The sequence below is a fragment of the Orussus abietinus genome, unplaced genomic scaffold, assembly GCF_000612105.2.
Source record: "Orussus abietinus isolate OABI.00-Male unplaced genomic scaffold, Oabi_2.0 scaffold12, whole genome shotgun sequence".
Classification (NCBI taxonomy): Eukaryota; Metazoa; Arthropoda; class Insecta; order Hymenoptera; family Orussidae; genus Orussus; species Orussus abietinus.
The window spans coordinates 1,716,520-1,738,094 of record NW_019395990.1 but is presented as its reverse complement, the minus strand read 5'-3'; the positions used below and the strand labels follow the sequence as shown (position 1 = coordinate 1,738,094).

General features: G+C 51.7%; 1 protein-coding gene across 1 annotated transcript in view; it reads right to left on the bottom strand.

Annotated features, from left to right (window-relative positions):
• LOC105698713 (unconventional myosin-IXb) overlaps positions 1-18,545 on the bottom strand; it is a 36,768-nt gene extending 18,223 nt beyond the window's left edge. Inside the window, exon 1 of the mRNA XM_012423185.1 lies at positions 18,305-18,545. Coding sequence (XP_012278608.1) covers positions 18,305-18,545 — 241 coding nt within the window. The remainder of the gene's footprint in view (positions 1-18,304) is intronic.
• Between the last annotated feature and the right edge of the window lie 3,030 nt (positions 18,546-21,575).

Below are 21,575 nucleotides of genomic sequence, written 5' to 3'. Positions count from 1 at the left end.
ACATACATTCCCAGTTATGGTACTTAAAAAATTACGTATGACCCAAAGTATTCCCAACAGTTGGAGATTCGTAGACAAGGCCAGGAAGAGTCGAGATTAGGAAGAGCGGTTAGTCCGCCAAAGGTATAAACCTTCTGTAGAAAGTTTCGGGATAAACCTGCGGTATAAACCTTCGGTTACGAGCCCCCGTGACAGGTCCTGTCAGAAATTCGCAGAAGGTGTAGGCAGAAAGGATTAGTGGATGCTCGTTAGAGGACCATCGCGTTTGCGTGAGGTCCTCTGGGACCCCTGCTTGATATTCGCTCTCACGCCGACCCGACCTAAAGGGCAGACGTTTCGGAAGAAATTTCGCCGATAAAAAAGGACCCCTTGATCGCTACACCCACGCGAACCTTGGAATCAAAGACACCGAGGGTCCATTTTTTTATTCCCTGATTTTTTACAAGGGAACATAATGGCTGCCCCTTTGAAAGCCGGCCCCCGCTCTTTCGTCCCATGATCCGATACGGTTCTAAGATTTTCAAATGCTAATTTCTAGTAGGTGCATTCCTGTAAACGGGAGCAACAAGAACGGAATTGTCCATCCCGTTATGCACTTTCCTCATCCTCGCCTTGCCACGCGTCTCGGATTATCGACGTTCTCTGCAATTCGCACAGGGCAATTAATCGGTACCGTTAGACCGTCTGCAATTAATGAAATTGCATGTCAGGTAGCTTTTTAAATTTGGATAGTAAAATCTGTTATTCCCCGTGGTTACCCTAGAGAGACGTCCGAGCTCTCTAATTTTACCTCAACATTCCGCGGTAAATATTAATAATTTATAGAAGGTTGTACACCTTTCGTGCTCCCCTCTAAGAATCGATGGTGTACCAAAAACGAGTAAGATTCGCCCGTCCACTTAACGTTAAAGGGCCGATTGTACATTCTAATCAATGGAAAATACCGGCGCAGCAGGAATGCGAACGGACTCTAGGCCCGGCCCAGGATTTGCATGAAAATGACAATAAAATAAGCTACCGACGTCCAGTTTTAAGTCGTAAACCGCACAAATGGGCAAGGAATATATTCCGGTAATTTTCTCACGCGGGAGACTTATCCCGAGAATGCTTTTCTACGATCCAGGATCGAGGGTACCTCTAATCCTTAAGGGGATATGAAAGTAACACGTGAGGGGACAATCGTTTATCCACTCAAGTACCAACTAAAAGCAAGAATAATAAAAATTGAGCAGATAAACCGTATCGGCACTCTGCATGGACCATTTTCCAGGCAGCCAGTACGTAGAGGCTGGGACGCACGAGACACGAAGTTAAAATTCTCGCTTAGGGCTGCGATTTCTTTTTTTCTTCCTTTTTTCTCTTTCCTTTAGGGGTCGCCGGGAAATTTGAGGGGCCAAACGAGGAGGGCAAGTGAAAACGCGGCTATAACGCTTCGTCGGGCGAAAAATAAGCTCGGTGGTGGCCAGAGAGCAAGGGGCCATGCCAGTCCCACGCGTTCCGCTAGAAAGCGTATGCAACTTTTATAACAGCCCGCGTATAACTCTTCATTTTCATGCGGACCAGTGCCGTGCCAAGTGTACCGAGCACTCGGCTATCTGCCGAGATACCCGAGCGAGCGTGGACTTTCCTCAGACGGGATTCCGCCCGAAGAGTTATGGCGATCCGACCCTTCGCGGATAACGAGTACACGGGGGATCGATTCGAAGGATCTATCGAGGAATACGCGAGAAAGGTCCGGAGAGAAGTCGTGAGAGGACGAGGGAGGAGACGGGGCAAGGGGGCGATCATACGCGCGTTCAGAGTTTTTTTTTTTATTTTTCATTTATATATACACGGACAAGTGGAGAGATAGAATGCGGAAGGAAGCATCTCGGAGTGGAGGCGACTGCTCACCGAAAGGTGGAGGTGCAGCGATTTCGCAAAGTCTGATTTTCTAATACAAGTTTCCAGTATCCTGATTAACAGGGTGATTAGAAATCTCGCGGGGAGGATCCGTTTTTATGATTTTTTTTTTTTCGGGGTGGCTGGAAAATTCATGGAGGAAGAAAGGGTACCGCGCTTAAGGGAAGTGTCGCCCGTTCGAGGTGGTGATGTTATCGCGGATAATTATTGTGCAAGCAAGTGAAGCTAATTTTGTGGGATGGGGCAGGTGGACGGGAAATGTTGTGGGAATTGGACAAAAGAGCGTTATCGTTAATTTCTTGGCGCGCGGTAATTTTTCAAGGAAAGTCTTCTGGTCTTATCTCCTTTTCGTTACAGCCGGGAATTCGTACATATTTATGTACACGGTTTATATCGCCGATTTAGTTATGAGAAGTCGTGTTCAAGTATTTATGGGCGTCACGAGGGAAGGGACGTGTGAATAAATGGAAATGTCGTCTGCTTAAGGTGCTGATATTATCTGGGATAATTACCGACTGCGGATGGAAAGGTCGTTACGGTGGAAGGAGAGCCGACTGTACGACTGTAATGTATAAGAGGGGAATAAGTGTAAGACAAAGGCGTGTACCCTTCTTCTGGTAGTTAAGAGTGCTTCGAATATAGCTAATGATAAATTCACCATCCAATAAAAATTCCATTCGTTAATCATCAATAATAAATATCCTTCCGAATTCGCTAATCCCTCGGATTTCAAGATGGCGTCACCTAGCCGCGCATTAGCGTCGTCCTTTGAATTAAAGTGCACGAGTCCTTCCTCATTCTAGAAGGAGCAAGAAACAACGTTCCCCCAGGAAATTCCTCGATTTTGTAAAAATTCCTTTAACCAGTATTTTCACAAAACGTATCATCCATCGCGCGCTAAAATATGGTAAACAACGTTTAAGTGGCAAAAAGGACGAAAAAGGACGCCACATTCCGCGCGGCGATCCGTCCGAGGGCTCTCGTACCTTGCAGCTTCTTCTCGGTCTCCCAGAACTTCTGCAGCTCCGTGAAGTACTTGTCCAAGATGAAGACTTTTGAGAGGCCCAGGGTGGCCATCTCAGGAAATTTGGGCCAACTCTCGAGCGATCCCACGAAAGCTGCCCCTCAAGCGCCACGTCGCACTAATTGGCGAAGACCATCAGTGCCGGAAGTTTCGCGCCTTCGGCACCGTCATCGGCACACTCGGACATCTTCACCCTGAGACCCTCACCGCGTCACCATCCCCAAAAAGAGCGATCCCTCCAAGATGGAAAGAGAGCCCCAAGAGCGCCGACTACCTCGCGGACCAGGATCTCCAGGATGTCCTCGAGTCATAAAAGGCACCTCGAAAACCGAATGCGGACTTCACCAAATCCCGAGGGACCGGACACGTCGCACTAACGTCCAGCGAGATGCAGAAACGGGAAGACCCTCGGCTCCTCTCCCGATGGACGAACCCTGGGAACGAGACCTGGTCCAGATCCGGAGAACCACCCTTAAGGGCCCCAACGACAACACCGGATTTTCCTTTCCCTCGGTCCCCTCGCTCGGACGCGCCGGAGGACCCAGAGGAATCCCGGGATCTCGAGGACGATCGGGATTTCCGGGACGCGGACTTCGTGGGCTGGTCGCGCGAGCTGGGACTCCAAGTCGTCGCGTTCAACTGGGCGTCATTGTTGGCTGGCCGGAGCCCGCCGCCGAGCTCTCGGGTCCTATCTCCGGCACTCCGCGTCTCTTCGACGTAACTCCACCGGGCCCAGCAGGTAGGACCCACGGCGGGATGGTGGGAGCCGGCTCGAAGTTAACGCGCAGACTGCCGGGATATAGTGGGAGTCCGGAGCGGAGTTATCGCGAAGGCGGCAAAGCCCGACAAGATGGTGGGGACGACGCGGAGTCATCGAGGAGGCAAGGCCCGTTTTCGAGTGGCGGCAGAGTGGGCCCGAAGTTAGCGCGAACGGGACGAATCGATCTTTCCACCCGCTCGAGAAGAAATCGCCGCTCGCTTCGGGGGTAACTAATGGGAATATGTTGCGCTTGCGCAACGTCCGCGGGTAATGGCTCGAATTTTCGTAAGTACAATCAATGAGCGCAATTGATGTTTACCATGCCCTGTCCAGCGGCTGCGGCGAACCTTTCTAATGGCTGCAACTGCGCTACCGTGCTGCCGCGGTACTCGCGTGACCATGTCCGACCAGTGGGAGCGTTTTAGCTGCATGCAGCGATGCAGCAGTGCAGCAAATTAAAAGGCACCTATCGACTGCAGTGCTTTCAATCTTTCCCCCTATCAGTGAACTGACCCGAACGGCTCGGCTCCCGGGTCGAGGAGGAGGACCGGAACCAGAGACCAAGCCCCGAGGAACGATGCCAAGGGCGCGCAAATAACGAACCAGCTTCCGCTCGTGAACAGAAAACTGAACATGAATCGAAAAAATATATTAAGGAAACGGGAAAAATCCCGAGAAAATCTACGTCGCCATGTCGCGATTCGTTGCACCGAGTAACTTGGATACCGTCTACGCTCGCGCATCATCCCCTTATTTAGAAGTCCATAGAGCTAACGCGGAACGAAACGCGTGAATCGGTCTTAAGGCCCAGAGTTAGCGCGAACGGCCGGGATTCGAGCGAGAGTGGGGATTTACCGGAGTTAGGACGATCGGAGTTCAGCCCACGGCTGAGTCGGCGAGTCGGGCCCGAGGTGGGGGACCTGGGGACCGGACTGGACCGCCGGTTGCGGATGCTGCGGAAAAATGTCCGGAGCCTAGACTCCGAGGAGGCTTCTCCTCGGCCGCGTCGGCTCGCCTCGGTGGCTCTCTTTCTCGCAAGCGGACTCCCCTCTTCGGCCGCGGGTTAACCTCCTAACGAGTCCTGTCGTGCTGGCTGCTCCTTCGGTTGAGCCTTAAGGCCCATTCATATCTGCTTGGATGCTCCAGGGGCGTTGGCATCCCCAGAAATTGGACCCTTGCCCATGACCATTTCCCAAAATTCAAAAAAAATCATAACGCCTTTCATAAAATCAGAATTAAATCATAACGGGTTTCTCACGGTGTATGGACGGGTAGGCCCATGCCTCACGAGGACCACGGCCGAGGATAAAAGCCTAGGGACCCCTTCTCGGATCATAGCTCTGATTTCAGGCGCGTCCCTGTCGGGGCATCGCCTGCTCCGGCGTCGAAATCTCCGCGCGCGGACCACCGGAGAGCTCGACGCGCGCATGGGCCGTGTAGGAAGTACGGAGGGCGTCAAAGTCTGGACGTGATCGATGCGCCTGCCGATGCTCCTTAAACGAGAGGGCTTGAATATCCTCCCGTGCCTCCTCTTCGGCGGCATCGCCAGAGAAGGCCGGCTTAGGCCCAAGAAGCATCCACTTTTCGCGGGGCGCGCGTCGACGCGGACGGAAACCGAGACGGCGGACGAGAGACGGGAACCAAAATGGAGGAGCGAGCGATATCGCTCCCCGGGGCCCGTAGGAAGTCGAAATAGTTACGACACCCTAATTGGGCTACCTCGAAAAGGCCGGTTTAATTCATGGTTTGCCCAACTCTTCCCGTTTGGAATTCTCCCCGCCACCATGAACCCACTTTCCATTTTCACTTTGACTTCCCGACGTCGAACTCTACGGAAGCGAAGTAATTATGTTATAAAATGAGCGTCACCGGTTATAGGTTCCTGGTCTCGGGCCTTATGTGGGCCTTTTGTGGATGCTGTATATTCACGTCTTCAAGGACGCTGGCCGAATAAATAAATAAACGCATTGCGTAACTTCAACGCGCCGTAAATCAGGAGGGAAAAAGTGCTCATTGAAGTAGCCGGGAGCGTCGCGGGGCCCTTTCGACGGGCCCGATCGAGCGGTCCGGCAAAGGCCGACGGTGTCGCAAGGGATGCCCCGTGTTTATCCCGTGGGATCGAGAGACGGCGTCGGGGTGATCTCCTATGGCCGACGGAAAGAGTTAAAGGCGCGCCTCGAGCCTCCTGGACATCCCGAGGCGCGTTCCGCCTTATAATTTTGATCTACAGCCGCAAGAGGAATCCAACATGGCCGCCGCGGGCGTCCCCGCGTGTCATAAACAATACACAAGATCGGCGTCTCTCTCTTTTTCCATTAGCCCCTAGCGGCTCGACTTGGCTCCGTCCTCGTCGCTCGGGGCCTGCTGGGCCCCGCCACTCGGGCCCACTTTCGTCCGTCCTCGTTCCTCCCATCTCTCGTGCCTCTTTCCTTCTCTCTCCCTCTCTCGTCTCTTCCCCTGCGAGCGGCGAGCTCGAGGGAGGGGGCAATCGCGGGGCCGACGACCACTGTGGGGCCCACAGCCCCCCTCTATTCCAGATTAAATCCATTCCACTTCTTGACGGGCGGATTCGGAGTTTCGAGCATTTACGCGATACCCCATTCGGGAAAATCGAGACCGAACTTCCGGGCCCGTGGCACCGACTCCCCCATAAGACCCCGCCGCGACAGGTCCCCGGAACGAAACTCCCATTTCCGAGTACCCCTCGCAATGTCCGGAAGATTTATTTTCTACGTTCCGCTTTTTGCCCCCAACACCTTATCGCGGCTTATCGATACTTCGTGAAGGTGGACTTTTATATCGGATCGAAATTGGGCCTCGGCTTCCGGGTCGCTGGCATCAGGCCCCAGGGGAAGAGTTCCACCCGAGTCTTCTGAACGGAGCCGAATGGAACTGCCCGAAGACCTCCATCCAACGTATCTCTCTTCTCTTAAGTATGGGCATTAATAAGGCGCGTTCCTCGTCTCTCTTTAATAAGGCCCCGAGGGCCTGATATCGAAAGCACATGGCCGTCCTGTCACGGCAATTACGCAAGGCGTTTGCGACTTGCGGCCAGACCGCACTTGCGGTACGGCTCTCGCGGAAATATCGCGTGTCTCGGCCGGCCAGTTTTGGGCCCGTAAGCTCGATCGGGCTCGCTCGGTGGGCCCGCTAGGAAAGATGGAGGCGAACGCGCAGGAGGAAGAGGATCGGAGTGGTGAAATTCAAAACCTACGATTGCAGCTCACCTGAAACCGGTTTCGACGCGATACCTCCGCCAGGTGGGGAATCGGGGCCTGTAGGCCCCGAGCTATAATCGATCCGCGATAACTCCAAAGCCGGTAAAGAAGGTACCGATACTCGGAGCTCCTTGCGCGCCGCGAACGCGATCTGCCGACCACCTTCGAACGTTCGGCTGGTACGTTACCGATCATCATTGGAGAACTTACCCAACTCCGCCATGTTAGTTTCCTGGTTCACTTGCCATCGCTCGAGTACTCGCGAATGGTACTTCGAGACTCTACGGGTACACCGGTAATTCCACGATCGTAATCTATTGCAGATCCCAAGGCATGTCTTCATACTCCAAAGGTCCAAATTTGAGAAATTTAAAAAAGTTGCGACCATTTGAAAGCGCCCTTAAAATATTTTGATACCGATTAAGGGGCGATAAATGGAATATAGCGTAACTCGGTGGTTTTAAAAAATGGGTAACTGAGGGGAAAATTTATTGCCACTGCAGGGGATGGTCGCGTTAACTCGTGGATAATTTTGTGTTTTTCAGGAATGAAAGATAGAGAAGTTTAAAATTGAAAATTTTTGGAACGGATGTAAAAGGGTGGGGAAGCGAAAGTTTTGTTATTGCCGTAAGGCGAAAATACGGCGAAATAAATAAACAATTATTTAAAGTCAAGAAGGAGGTGAAGCAGTTACCTCGTCACCGGACCGTGGCGAATCAGAAATCGGCGGTGGGACGAAAGCGGCGAAGGACGGAGACGGGAGGAGAGGATGAAAGCGAAGAAGAGAGAGCGAGAAAGGCAAAAGACAAAAACGCATCGGGCCGGTGTCAGCAGGTGACGGATGGGCCAGTGAGCCTGTCCCAAGGCTCGAGATCCCTTTGGGCCCCTGGGCCCGGCCAAATCGTACAACTTTTCTGCGGCTCTTCCAGTCTTCTGCAATCCGACTATGGGGTGAACGCCCCAGTAAATGACCACCCACCAGTGAATGACCAGTTCGGATAAAAATACAAACGAAGGGTACGGACCGAATAACGAAAGTCGCGACTCCTCGCGGCCCTGCCAAATGATCTTCGAGGATCGATCGCCTTCCTTTCCAAAATAAAAAATCTACCTGCAGCAAAATTAATTACTAAATGGTACATAACCTTTATCGCCAATTTATGTAACGAATTAATCGCAAGAATCGACAGTTGCGAATTTTAATAATTCTATTCTCAATTTTTATTCCGTTTCAATAAATTGATTTTTTTTAACTTGCAAATTACGAAAGACGAACGAATGCACGAGGAATGCATCTTATCGATAGGGAGATCGTTATCGAATAAAAATCAATATTTTTCCGGGCATTCCCCTCCACGTCCGACGCGGCCTTCGAGGTCGACAGGCGCGTTCTCCAAAATGGCGGCGGCGCGTAGGGTCGGTGGTCCCTCGCAGAATGGTAGGAACGCACGTGCACCCGACCACTTTGGCACATGCGCAAATGGTTCGCTCCTCGAGGGGGCCGAGTTTTCGCTTTTTGCGCCCTTTCGGGGCGAGCCGCCGAAGGAGTCGATCGAATGCCGGGGACATCTTCCGCGTGATGAATTCCTTCATCTCGCTTCCTCCCGAATTCCTCCTCTTTTCTCATCCCGGCTCTCCCGGCTCCCTCCGCGATTCTATCTATATACCCGCGAGTACGTACATATACGTACCCGGACATATATACGTACCTCCTCTCCGCTCTCCTCTCGCTGGCCTCTCCTCTCCTCCGCGATCACCGCGGGCGGACTTCTCTTATTTGGAGCCTTTTTTGATCTTTTCCTGATACAGACATTATGCCGGCTCCGTCCTTCTCGCTCGCGCGCGTTTCCCTATCGCGGCCTCTCTTTCTCCCCGTTTAATTGGACCTCGGATCAACGTGCGCCGCGAAACCTCCTAACAATAATGGCGACCGGCACGATGTGCAAGAATTTCACGGTGAGTCCACTCGGGATGGATCTCGAGTCGACAGGGAATGGCCGAAATCGATATCGGGGAGACCCAATCTCCGGAATTGAAAAAAAAATATTCCACCCCCCCTTTGTGAAATAAAAAATGATTATTAATTTCGACGGAGGGCTGGAATTTTAAGGAGTCCCATTTTCCAGAATTCCCCCCGGTACTCGGGGCTCGTCTCGAAGGGCGAAATTTGCAATGTGCTGAAAATACAGTCCCGGTAATTACCCCAAGGAGAGGAGGGAAACGAGTTCTAGGTCTTCCCTAGGATCCAGGACTGCCCTCCGCCGCGCCGAGGCGCATCCTCATTCAGACCCACCATTGATCGTGCCAAGTAAATTAACTGTTATCCCGTAAAAAGGCGGCGATCGGTTCCGCCGGGGCTTTTTCTGCCGAGACGGCGATCCATAGTGGGCATTGTGCAAAAAGCTGCATTGCAATTACCCGCTTCGCCCAGCTGTGTAGGAAGATCGGGTCCTGGCCGACGCGCCGCTCCATAAGGGGGAGGATTAGCAAGGATCACCGAGCAGATTACGAGTATCTTCATATTCCCGTCCCTCCCAGAATTGATACATCGAGTAACGAGAAGCCTCTTACAATTTTCCCGACGAGCCATCGATTTGATCCCGTTTGATTTTCGAATTTGGATTGGAATTCCGGTGGAACTTATTCCCGGATAAGGCGAGCCCCTCGTTTCGAAGATGGTAACGAGACTTCCTGGAGAACTAGCTACACCGGCACCGAGTAAATTATATCGTACGGTTTGCCTACGCGATCCCTCGGGTGACGTCCCATGATGGATCGGCGCGAGTCCCGAGGGACCTCCTTCGCCGTCGTCGCGACGTCCGCGTAAACCTACGAGATGGCCGAACACGTCGCCGAGGGTCACTCCGCTCTCTATCTGAGCACATATTCCGGACTCTATTACAACGCCACGAAGGATTTTCGCCCTACGACCCACAAGCCCGAGTCGTAAAAGAGGCGCTCCAGGCAATGGGACTCTCGTATTTAGCGTTATCCTGCCGATAGGACGCAAAGTGCGAGGGATTCGAGTCCGGGGAGACCGATGCAATTTTTCTGGTAATCCGATTTACGGTCTCTTTGAAATTATTATTTTTATTAATTAATACCACGAGTACGCGAGAAAGCAAGGTGACGCAAAGGAAACCACGGAATGGAGGAAAAAGGTCCTGGAGGATCCTTTGATGGTGGAGGCTCTCTGAACGGCCTTTAGGACGACAGGAGCCATCGGAGTGATCGGAAATCAATTAAAAAGCGGCTCGTTAGGGAATTCGCGTAACAAGGTGCTGCCGATCCGATAGGAGCATGTCCGTAAGTTCCTGGGCTACCGGCAACGGTGGCCGATACCGTGTTACACGGGAACGTGATTTATATCGACGCTTTACCGTCTCTACGGGACGTCACGTGAACGGTGGTCCATGGGATCTTGGATCCCGCGCTCGGATTCAACCTGGTTTCCGTTTCTGGAGAACGGAAATCGGCACTAAATGTTCACCGGTCTCTCGTAATTGACACGTTTATCGGTAGAAGAGAAAAAAATCAGAAAAGATTTTAAATCGAACTAATCGTGATTATTTGTCTCCGGGTAAATTCCTACATCCCGAGGAGAGAGGAGAAGAGCGATCAGAAATCGATGCATCCAAGGATGGGACACGTCCTGTCGCGCCTGGTCCCGAGACTTAGCCGGTGGTTTAATTAAATTCCTTCGAGGAGCCGCGGCTAATTTTTTGCGATACTTAGGTACACTCGCATGCGCGTACCCACACGCGTCGCCGGAAACGCGCGCACACGCGCGCTCTCTAATTGACGGATGAATTAATTAACGCGAGTGATCGATCGCGCTCTCTCGCCTCTCGATGGATTTTTTCCCCGGGAACACCCTCGAGAGTCCGCGGAGGCGAAACCTCGCGAGGCCGAGGAACTCGCTCGCGATTATTTGCGGCATCGCTCGAGATTTTGCAAAATCTTCGGCGTTAGCCTCTGGAGATTTTTAAAAAATTCTTAAAAAAGCGCTGCCGCGAAAACTTGAAAACCCTATTCTTTCCGAGATATATGAAATTTCCAAAATCACCGTGAAAGGCTATTAAACTGAAAACAATTTAAACGTGGAATATAACCCAGTCCCGGTGGATTTTGATTTTTGCGCGGGCAAATTGCAGCAAGTGTAGAAGCTAATCAAACGTCGCGTTCGGCTCCGTTATCACCGTGAAAGATGTCGGGGCAATGACACGTCACTCTCTTCCATTCCATTACCTTTCCCGATAAACTCGCGCGGATTTATTTAATCTGCCTTCCTCGGTCATGTGCGCACCGATGACATCCAGAAATGTGCCGTTACCTGGCGACGAATATGCGAGGTTAATGAATTAAAACCTCTTTACCGGGGCCCACGTCGAGCGGAACTTTGATGGCGAGAAATAACGAGATAATTTAATCCTCTTCGCTTTTACCGCCCGAGACTCCGGTTCCATTCAGAACCGATCGCGAAATAAATATGCAAAAAATTTAACGGTTCGAAAAATTGAGGATTATACAGGACATATGAACACCCAGGAAAAAAGAAACAAAGTTCTCCCTCATTTCCGGGACCATTTCCACGACAGGCATTGCCTTCCATAAAACTTCAATTCGCGAGCAAAATGTCCCAATGGAAGTGCACCGAGCCCTTCAAAGAGCCCCTCAAGTCGATCCAGCGAATTGACCGACGCGGTCGTTGCTGCGGCTAATATTAACATTCCATTTAATATCATTTGCGAAGTCAATATTTTCCAAAGGGGCCATTAGTCCACCGCACGTGGGATGCTGCGACACAGAGGAGGCGGCGAAAATTACGGAAATTTTTCGGATCGAGTAGGAGCGCCTCCGCCACGTAGGTATACCCCGTTTTATCGCGACTGGCGGTTCGCATAAAAAATGCAGGCGGCGCAATGCAAATTTATGTAAACCACAGTTGCGGATATCTCCCTGTATATTTACAGGCTCTGCCCGGCCGGAAATAGAAGGCTCCGGTCCGCGTCTGCGCACTGGCAAGCCAATGTACGCGGTTATGTGGCTTTGCACATCTGCATGGGTGCACTCATGTGCCCCTCGGTCACCTGTAGAATTTTCGCAAAGGTGTGCGAGGGCTGCAATTGGGGCACGCCGACTTTTTCCGCATTATCTGTTTACTCGTCGGAGGCGTCCTCTTTGGAAATAAATTCCTGCGACGGAATTTCGCGATTCTACCGTCAATTAAATTTCACCTCGGAGCTGATGAATGGACTTTTGGAAACGGGGCTCGGATTAAACGATGTTTTCACGGACAGCTTATATTTCCTCCCTTATCCGACGCGGTTCCTGCGTTTCCGCGGTTTACTTGGTGCCCGACGGCGAGTAAATTTATTCACGGCGAGGGATAACATTTCTGGTTTGCGGATTATTTATTTACGATTTGCAGAAATTTTCTAGGTGCTCCGCTGATGCAGGACGTTCGGCAATAATTGCGGGATTAATATTTAATATGTGATTTTATGCGCGACATATCGGCGCATTCCCTGAAGAAGGGCTCGTCGAACTACCAAAGCATGGAGAACGTCGATGCTCCCATTTTGTGCATTATCCGTAATTAACGCAAACGAGTGCAACTACTCCTTTCAGGAGCGGCGGAAAATTCATTTCGCGTGAGAGAACGCGCGATTCTAAAGGTAATTGGAATTAGGAACTCGCCCGCGCGTCAACGCAGGGAAAGGGGAAAAGACTTTTTGGGTACATATAACACCTACGAAATACACCCACAGGTGAACGGGCGAGGGTGTCGGAATTTAAATTGATGCACACGCGAGTGCTCCCGTTTTGCGCATTGTCCATTTATGCGCGCAGCCATTGCGATTCTCCCAGGAGCGTTGCGAAATTCATTTCATGTGTCAATACACCCAGGGACGCACAATGGCACGGATAATCGATAACCGGAGTCGAAAAGCCAGGCTTATGAATTTTATTTCCAGCGGAAATACCTGTACTCCGGACGAGAAGATCCAAAATTACGGGCATAAAAGTGCATTTAAGATTTATTCGTATTTTCCCTTCTCGCGAGGGTGCAGTTTTTCATCCCTTAGACGCATTCCGGGGTGCGTAGCCATTCTGCGTAGCTACCCCTCGTCCGTAACCCTTTCCCCCGGTCGAGTCACCACCGTCGCGACGCCGTGCATCTTGATTACAGGTGCAACACGCTGTTATTAGGGGAACACCCTGGTGCGTAGATTCGGTTACACGTGTACTAGCGTTACCCGCACTTGTTCGCGAAGCCAAGTGCGTGCACGCGCGTACTCGCGTAGAAGGGCCAACGATCCCCGTGAGAGCGACGGAGACGGAGCGACCGGGCGTACAATGGGAGCGAGAGAGACGGAGAGAGCCGAGGGGGAAGAGGGCACAGACTACGCCCGGCGATAACTCAGCGATGAGCTATAATTATCAAACTGTGTAATTGTTAATTATTGCGCCATTGTTACGGCAGTTGAGTAATTAATGCGGTGCCAAACTCTCGGGAAGCACGTCTCACGCGATGGGACAATCGATTAGAGAGGGAGGAGGAGGGAAGATCGAGTGGAAAACGAGATCTCCGAGGAAAAACCAGATAATTCTCTTAGCCGGTCGATTGACCGATCGCTTCGCCTCCGGACTGAGATGGGTTGGCTGGAAATCGAGAACAGCGGTATCGATATCGACGGAAACTCCGATCTCGGTGAAGCCAAGTGATAAGCGAACGATTTCCGATTTTTTTCATCCCAACGGGGGACTTTATTAAGAAACGCGGAAAATGGGTACGAATTTATATGCGACTGAATATCGCGATTTGCACACGATACGCGATACTATTTGGGCAAAAGGGAACTCCGATATCAGTGAGTTTTCACTCGCGATGGCGGACTGAAAATTTATCGAGGACGATCTGACAGCTAAATTGCCCTCGAACGGTTTTACATAGAAACGATTCAAGAGAGGTTTCCTCGCGGTGGGGCCCTGACTTATTCCCGACGTGAGAACAAGTTTGTACTGTTCCCCCAGGAAATTTGTATTTACCAATCGACACGGCGGGGCTACAAATACGATCCGATAATGTCCCGCTTGCACGCGCCGATGCACTCGCGCATGCAGTCATCCATGGATGAAAGCACGGTGAAAAAAAAAAAAAGAGATATAAATACGTACCTACATAAAAAGTAGAAACTCCACGTTCTGTGATTTTTTTTCCACCGTAAAGGTTTTATTTATCAATCGACACGTCGTGAGTGCGACGTGCCTTCGAAATGGAGTACTTGCACGTAGGGATGCACTCGTGCATTCGCGTCCCCGGGAATTACGCGTGAATCTGCACCTCTTCGATCTCGCGTGATAAAACGCGTTTGAAAATGGTGGAAAAAATTGCGAAAAACGAATCTGACCGAAGGATCGGGATTGTATATAATTGAAAGGAATTTTTTTTTTAGGAATTTACGAGCCAATTGTTCGTCATCGGGCTTGAATCTTGGCTCGGGGAGGGACGGATATCTCCGCAGACAGGTCTTAGACTAAATTTATTCGCATTTGCGATTCTACCGCGAATACAGTGCGAACATTAATGGAACGTCGATCCGACAGCTAAATCGTCCCCCGAGCGGTTGTACACGGAAACGATTCTGGGGAGATTCCCCAGAGATCGACGCGGTCTCGCCGTGAAAATAGATTCCTACGATTCCCTTGTAAATGTTTTATTTATCACTCGATGCGCCGTGAGCGCGGAGCAAAATGTCAGAACTCGCCGATTCCACGCATGGACTCGGAGAGGCTAAATCTTCGGATAAATGCTCCACCGCGAAATCCTGACAAATTACCTCGGAAGATATTTCCCACGGAAGCTAAGTAAATTCCTGATAAATAAAATTCAAAACGTGACGGTCGAAATGTTGAGAAAAAAAAATTCTTCCCCGGAAGTCTGTCATCGAGATCGTCGAGATCGAGGGACCTGGACCTGCCGATCGGACTCCGGAGCCTCTCGATATATGTATTATTTATCAATCGACAAGGCGCGAATAAAACGTGACGTCGGACGCGCCGATTGCACGCATCGAGTCCGAGCCGCGCCGAGACGAGCCGAGCGGGCTCGCGAGAAGGGAACGGTGATTTATGGGAGCAACACCTGACGGCGTTTTGTTCGTTTTGCAACGTTGGCAGCCAGTTCCGCCCTTTTTGCCTCGCGCCCCATTAGTAATGCCTCGGTCATTACGAGTCCCAGTCGATTTCCCAGCGGCTAATAAATTTCAAGAAAATTTCGCCCCCTCCCTGCCCGTCGACACCCTGGGAGCCGCCGAGGGGTCAGCCGGGGTCGACCCTAGGTGTATCGCGTGTACCACGCGTGTTGCGTGTACGGCATGTACCCAGTCGTGTCCCACTGCATGCCGGTGCATTTATTGGCATGGCCAATCGGCCGCGAACGAATCGACGAGTGCCCTGGAAATTCCTAAAAATCGAACCGAAGGAGAAATCGTCCCCGAAGAATCGGGAAGATTTTAAGGGAAGAACGAAACGAGCGTATTAAAATTGGGACGCGCAAGGGGGTAGGGGAAAAAATTAATTTTTACGTCAAGGAAAGGGTGCGGATCAAAGAAGCGGATCGACGAGGCAGTTCGATATCAATTTAAACCGAAGAGCCGACAGGGTTGGAGAATCGAAGGTATCGAGCAAACGCGAGGAATTGATTAGGCGGGCCTCGTACATACTTCATCGGGGGCACAAGGTTTCGCACGACAGGCCTTGATTTAGCCAATTAACAAGGCCCTGATCAGGCAGTCATCAGCGCCTCGAGAGTACATTTAAGCCCACACCCGGTCCCAATAAACCTCGTTACTTAATACACGCCCTGTGGGTACCTTTGCTTGCCCCTCTCGGTCCTTAAGTCGCAATCGTCCATCAAGAAGATAACCTTAATAACCCTTAAAAACGAAAGGATGCGTCGTGCCCCGTTCCTGCCGCCTTCCCTGTGGCTCTAAAAACTAAAAAAAAAAATCCACCGCTCGAAGAAGGATCACGGAATTTTCGGCACCCTCGGAAACCACGGAGAACATGGCAACCGAGTAAATGAGAAAAAAATAGAGAAATAGAAAAATTAAGGGAAAGCTAAAAAAATCGATGGATCCGCTATTTTGGATCCCATATCAGATATATCGAATCGGAGCCGACCGGGTAACCGTTGGGAGAAGTTTCGCAAAATTCCGAGGAACTAGAAATTCCTTTTCCTCTGGCGGGGAAGAGTTCGAGGAAAGGACCCTTTCATGGCGCTCGGAGTCCTTAAGAATCCGTTAAGGGCCCTTTAAAGGAGTCGCGGGCGCGTCGCACGAGTGCATAAAGCAGCACTCCGGCAAAGGGATTCCGGGAAGGCGAAATGCATTTCTGCGCTTCTCGTGCACCGGGTCACCCGCTGGTTGTCACGCAATCGGCGATCGCGGGCCCATAAACCATGGACCATGGAGTTTGGGCGAATTTCCCAGCCGGGGGTCAGAAATTTCCCCGTTAACTTACGTCCAGTCCGGTGATTCCCGTAATTAGTAACGACTCGGCGGTAATGAAGCCTCTATTATGGCGCCTACCGTTGGTTAATTAGGTTGGACCTTGATTTATTATGATGGGAGATACCTGCACCGGTAGACGCAAATTCCCACCAGGAGAGAACTCGATGAGCCATCGTTCCTCTTTGGACGATTCGAGACAAATCGAGTCGGACCGGGTCGGGGACACCGCGAAATTAAGGCAGATTCTCCTCGGATCTCCATTTTCCAAGGGTAAGCAGGCGTCCGGCACTCAAGGATCATGCAAATGGCGGACACCTCCTGGTCGAAGGACCCCCTCCTAATCTCGCATGAATATTTATCGCGCCTCTTCCTATCGGCGGGACCCGATAACAAGAGGCCCCCCGATAAAAAAGAGGCCCTCGTTAGATATCCTTTGATCTCTCGTACTTTATTATCGGCGAAACCGCGCGCAATTCTCGCTGCTCGTTGCACAGGGGCCATCCGGTAAAGAGCCCCGCGATCCCGCGATTCCTCTATCTCCCGATCTCTCCTCTCCATTATAGACCTAACTAACGAATTGGCAATCGTTCCCATTGCCAATTGGTCGCTGGGAGTACACGCGACAAAGGAGCCCGATACCGGGATCTCCGATCTCCGGGTTCATTACCGACGATCATCCCAATGCCCATTATCCGAGTATCGATGGCCGCTCCATGGAAACCCTTCCGACCCATCCATCCATCCATGGGCCGATGGCCGCCAATTTTTTAAGGAGCCATCCTCGGCTCGACTCGAATCGCGGATCCTTTGGAAAATGACCGGAATTCCCAGGGAGCGCCATTTAAGGCGACGCGAAACCCCTCTTCTAGCGACCCACCCGAATTTCACATTTCTGTCGAAGGATGCTCCACCGAGCTGACTGAAATTTTGGCAGGGGACTGGCGAGCATTCAAGGGAAGTCCGGTATATCGGAGGGAAATTCCATTTTATCGATATCGCCTTAAGGAGACCATTGCCTCGCCATCGATCACCGTGCCCATTGGCCGGAGATAAGTCCCTTCGGTGGAGGGCCCATCGATCGTCCAACCCCGTCATTGGCCGGCGATTGGCCGATCACCCCCGTTGTCCATTTGCTGGATGCAAGGCCATCGGACAAAAAGCCCCCCGATTCCCCGATCTCCCGATCTCGGTGCCTCGATCCCTGCGCCTGGCCTGCCGACGATGGCCAGGACCGATACTAGCATCCGGTACCGAGAGTACCGACGTCTCTACGTACCCGGCCACCTATATTTATGCCCGGCCGGCCATTGTGCCGCCGATCTCTGGGGTACTCGCCTTTTCGAGCCGGTCACCTCTCCCCGGCCCGATCTACCCGGACACCCCGTACATTCCCCTGACGAGAAGCCGCGGATTATCGGAATCGTTCGGCAAAGGTGGAACGCCCCGCCGACGTCTACCGGGTGTCCACCGAAAGGCAAGGATCGAGAAAATGGAACCCCCAAATTTAACGCCGATCTCCGAAGGGGTATCTCTAGGATCAAAGGATTCTCTCGAGGAGAACACTCCTGGCGCCTTCCCGGGTCTCGAGATAGCGCAGGGTCCTTTCCGATCTTTAGAGGAGCTCTCTCGCCTTCCGATGAGAGCGACTCGCGGGACACGGTTCGCATCTTCAGCTGGGCACTTAGTTCCCGATCGAGCCGATCGCCTATGCAACCGGAGATACTTTTGCCCGCTATCTACCTGGCTGCAACCGGTAATTCGATGGACTTCTTTCCTCGGCGAAGAAGCTCGGTGGCCGACGAGGACGGCGGACGAAGCGGGATTTTCCGGAGCGCAGCCAAGCGCGGTCGGGGTAATAATAGGAAGCGGTACTCACCTGTGCCCGAGCTGTACTTGGAGGAGGATCTCTGCAGGAGCCAGGTCTGCAGGGCGAGTCGTTCCCGGTGTCTGCAGAAGAACTCGGGTCTGATGCCGTGCCTCGCCAGGAACTCGTCGCACTTGCGGAAGGCCGCGAGGGCCTTCGCGGCAGCGACCTCGTCGACGGCTCCCTCGTCCTGGCAGGAACTCCTCGCCGAGGAGGACGAGCGCTCCTCGTAGGTCTCGTCCGGCAGCAGCATCCCCATGGTCCTCGAGGGACGCTTTCTCTTCAAGGACCTCGGCTCTTCCGGACGATCCACGCGCTTCCTTTTGATCCAACCTCCGTTGGCGGCGCGGCGACTTCCGGTCGACGGAATCGCGCTACAGCACATAGTACCACCGAGGCTCCTTGACGGTCAGGACCTCGCTAGATGAATCCAAACCACCTTGTCCCCGATCGAGGAATCGAAGATCGCTCGAATCCTTTCTCAGCCGTTCCCATCGGACAGGACTCGGTCGTGACCGGAGCTCCTCCTTCCGAAGACCGCTCCATTAACTCGAGTCAACAGCTTCCAGCTACGAGATGGCGCCCGAGATCCGAGGTATAGACAAGGCAACTGGTCCAGCTTGACGAGAGCCAGCTGCGGGATTTCTCGACTCGTCTTCTTCGCGAGAAACTTCGACGAGGTAAAACGCTAAGGAAAGGACTCCCTCGACGGCGGCGCGGGACTTCGCGCCCTTGTTTCGAAACTGGAGCGAGGAAACGTCCCCGGAAGTTTCAACATTGTCCGAGATGATGTTCTCGATTTGAGGCGGACCCTGGATCACGCGGCGATCCCGCCTGGGATTCTCAGGGTCGTCTTCTGGGACGAGGCTCTCGTCATCCGAGAACCTGCGGTTTCGCGGATCCTCCAGATGTATCGATTACAGGTGTCGATGTTTTAGTAAAACGTGATCATCCTTGTCGTCAATGGATCCTCCTGAAACACGGGAGGGAAAGTACCTTCATTTCGGATTTTTAACGAACCGATTGAGGTGAACGTGTACATGTGTTCGCGAAGGAAAACGACTGGAGGCAAAAATTCCTGATTAAATTTGAAGAAAAATATCAGAAATTAAAGAAGGCAGCGATACGTTCGGCAAAACTTTGAAAAAAAAAATTATCGAGATACGAAGTCTCTTAGAAATCGGTTTTTTGCGAGTGGAAGCGAGGTAGTCGGCTCGTCGGAATTCTCGCCCGGAGATTCGGCATCATTTCGCCCATTTTTAATATTTCATCCATTCATAAAGCCCAAACAACCGGGACGTCATCGCGCGCAATTGGAAATACATGAAGCCGAATGTAAACGCAATAATCCGGAGCAGTCGTTGTGGAGAAAATCTAGGGATTACGGTCATTATGGCAGGGACATTTTCATTCATCCCGACTTTGGGAGTCAGTATTTTCTCGTTCAATATCAAAGCAATTACACGGTGCGTCGCTTATCGACAATGCATAAATGGTGGCTGCATGTTTCATAAGAGTCGTTTAAATTCTGTCGCGTTGAAATTATCGGAAACATTTTGCGAACTCTTCGAAACGCAAAACCTGATCCCCCGCGGATTCAAAAAACACCAAAGCGACGATCTCGGGCGAGCAATTTTTCCAGTGGATGGACTTGCGGGAAAAAGGATTAGGAAATCAATTCGAGCCGATATTAAATAACCAGTTCGCCCGTCATTCGATAAATCGGGGCGAGAAGTCGATTTACGATCGACGTACCGAAAGAACTTATGCGAAATTTGCGGTAGATCGTGTCGATTTAAGTCCGCAGGAAATCCAATGACACGCTCGACCGCTTTCATTAATATTCCAGGGGCGCATTTACGAGTTTCGCTAGTTTCTAAGCCCGCGACCTGTAAATCATTCCCGTGACATTAATGACGACAAACTCTAACTGCCGCCGCGATAAAATAACAATACGGTTAGACACCCCCTCCGCAAATAAATCCAAGAAGAGCTTAACCAAAACGGACGATATCGCGATGAAATAGAAACTTGAAAAAATTAATTACCGCAAACTATAAATTGAGAAAAATAATTAACATCAACGACTGGTCTCAGGGCGGCCACCTTGTGATGGTTATTATCGGGGAAGAGAAGAAGTGGAAAAAGTCGATCGTCCTTTTACAGACGGAAGAAAACGAAGCGCGTCGAAAGGCTGCCCCTTTATCCGCGAAAATTCAAATCCAATGGGATTACCGGTTCGATTATCCCCCGATAAATCCCCGGAGGCCATCCCTTCGCGCGGAGCCTGGTTTCCGAGGATTTATGCGAATTTGTACCTATCCCAGGGGCGTATTCATGAGTTTGTCGAGTCGGCGGTATGCAAGCCAGTGGCGGAGCATTAATTAACAATAACACGCGCCCGATTTCGTCGCGGAAGGAACGGCGACAAGCTCCGGTAGCGTTGACGGCCGCTCGGCACGCGAGCTTCCCCTTCGGAGTCTAATTAATCGGGTTCGATCCCCGATAAACCTTATTGTCGCCGCCAGTCCGTAAGTGACGCCCCGGGTAAAGCCGCGTTCACAATCGCGAAGGCGTATTCGCGGGTCCAATAAAAATTCCTCGCCCGAGGTGGGGGGCGGAAAGCGTCCATCGAGGGCGTCCGATGCCTCGGTATTTCCCTCTCTTGCTTCTTGGCCAAGGAGGAGGCGCAGAGACATCGATCGGCCCCCGATCGATTGGCGAATTCCTATTGAACCCGCGACGTCCGCACCACCAGAGGGTACGGACACTCGGACGCTGGGATATTGACTTAGGCACGCACGGAATTGGAAATCAATTGAGGCTACTTTTATCGCTACCCGGGATGATGGACTATTCAGCGAGGGTACGCAGGGGGTCCTGACCCAAAATCCCGACGGCTAAAAGGGAACGTGTACCTGGGTCCTGGAGGCGACCTGGACGCGCAGGGAATTGGGAATCGATGGGCACGTTTATTGGTACCCAGGATGACGGGCTATTCGGGGAGGGTCTCCTGGCCCAAAATTCGGGTTGGAGGCACGATCGATTCCAGAATTCGCTCCTTTGGAAGGGGAAAACGCAACGATAAATAAGAAACCGGTGGATTCCTCGCGTGAGGGGCAAACTTTATCCGGAATCGATTGGACCACTTCGATTGGTAAATTCCTATTGAACTCGCGACGTCTACCGGGGAATGTGGACGAACACATGAGACTCGGATCCTACGATATTGACTCGGGCACGTAAGGAATTGGAATCAATTTGGAATTGCAGGTGTTTTTATTGCTCC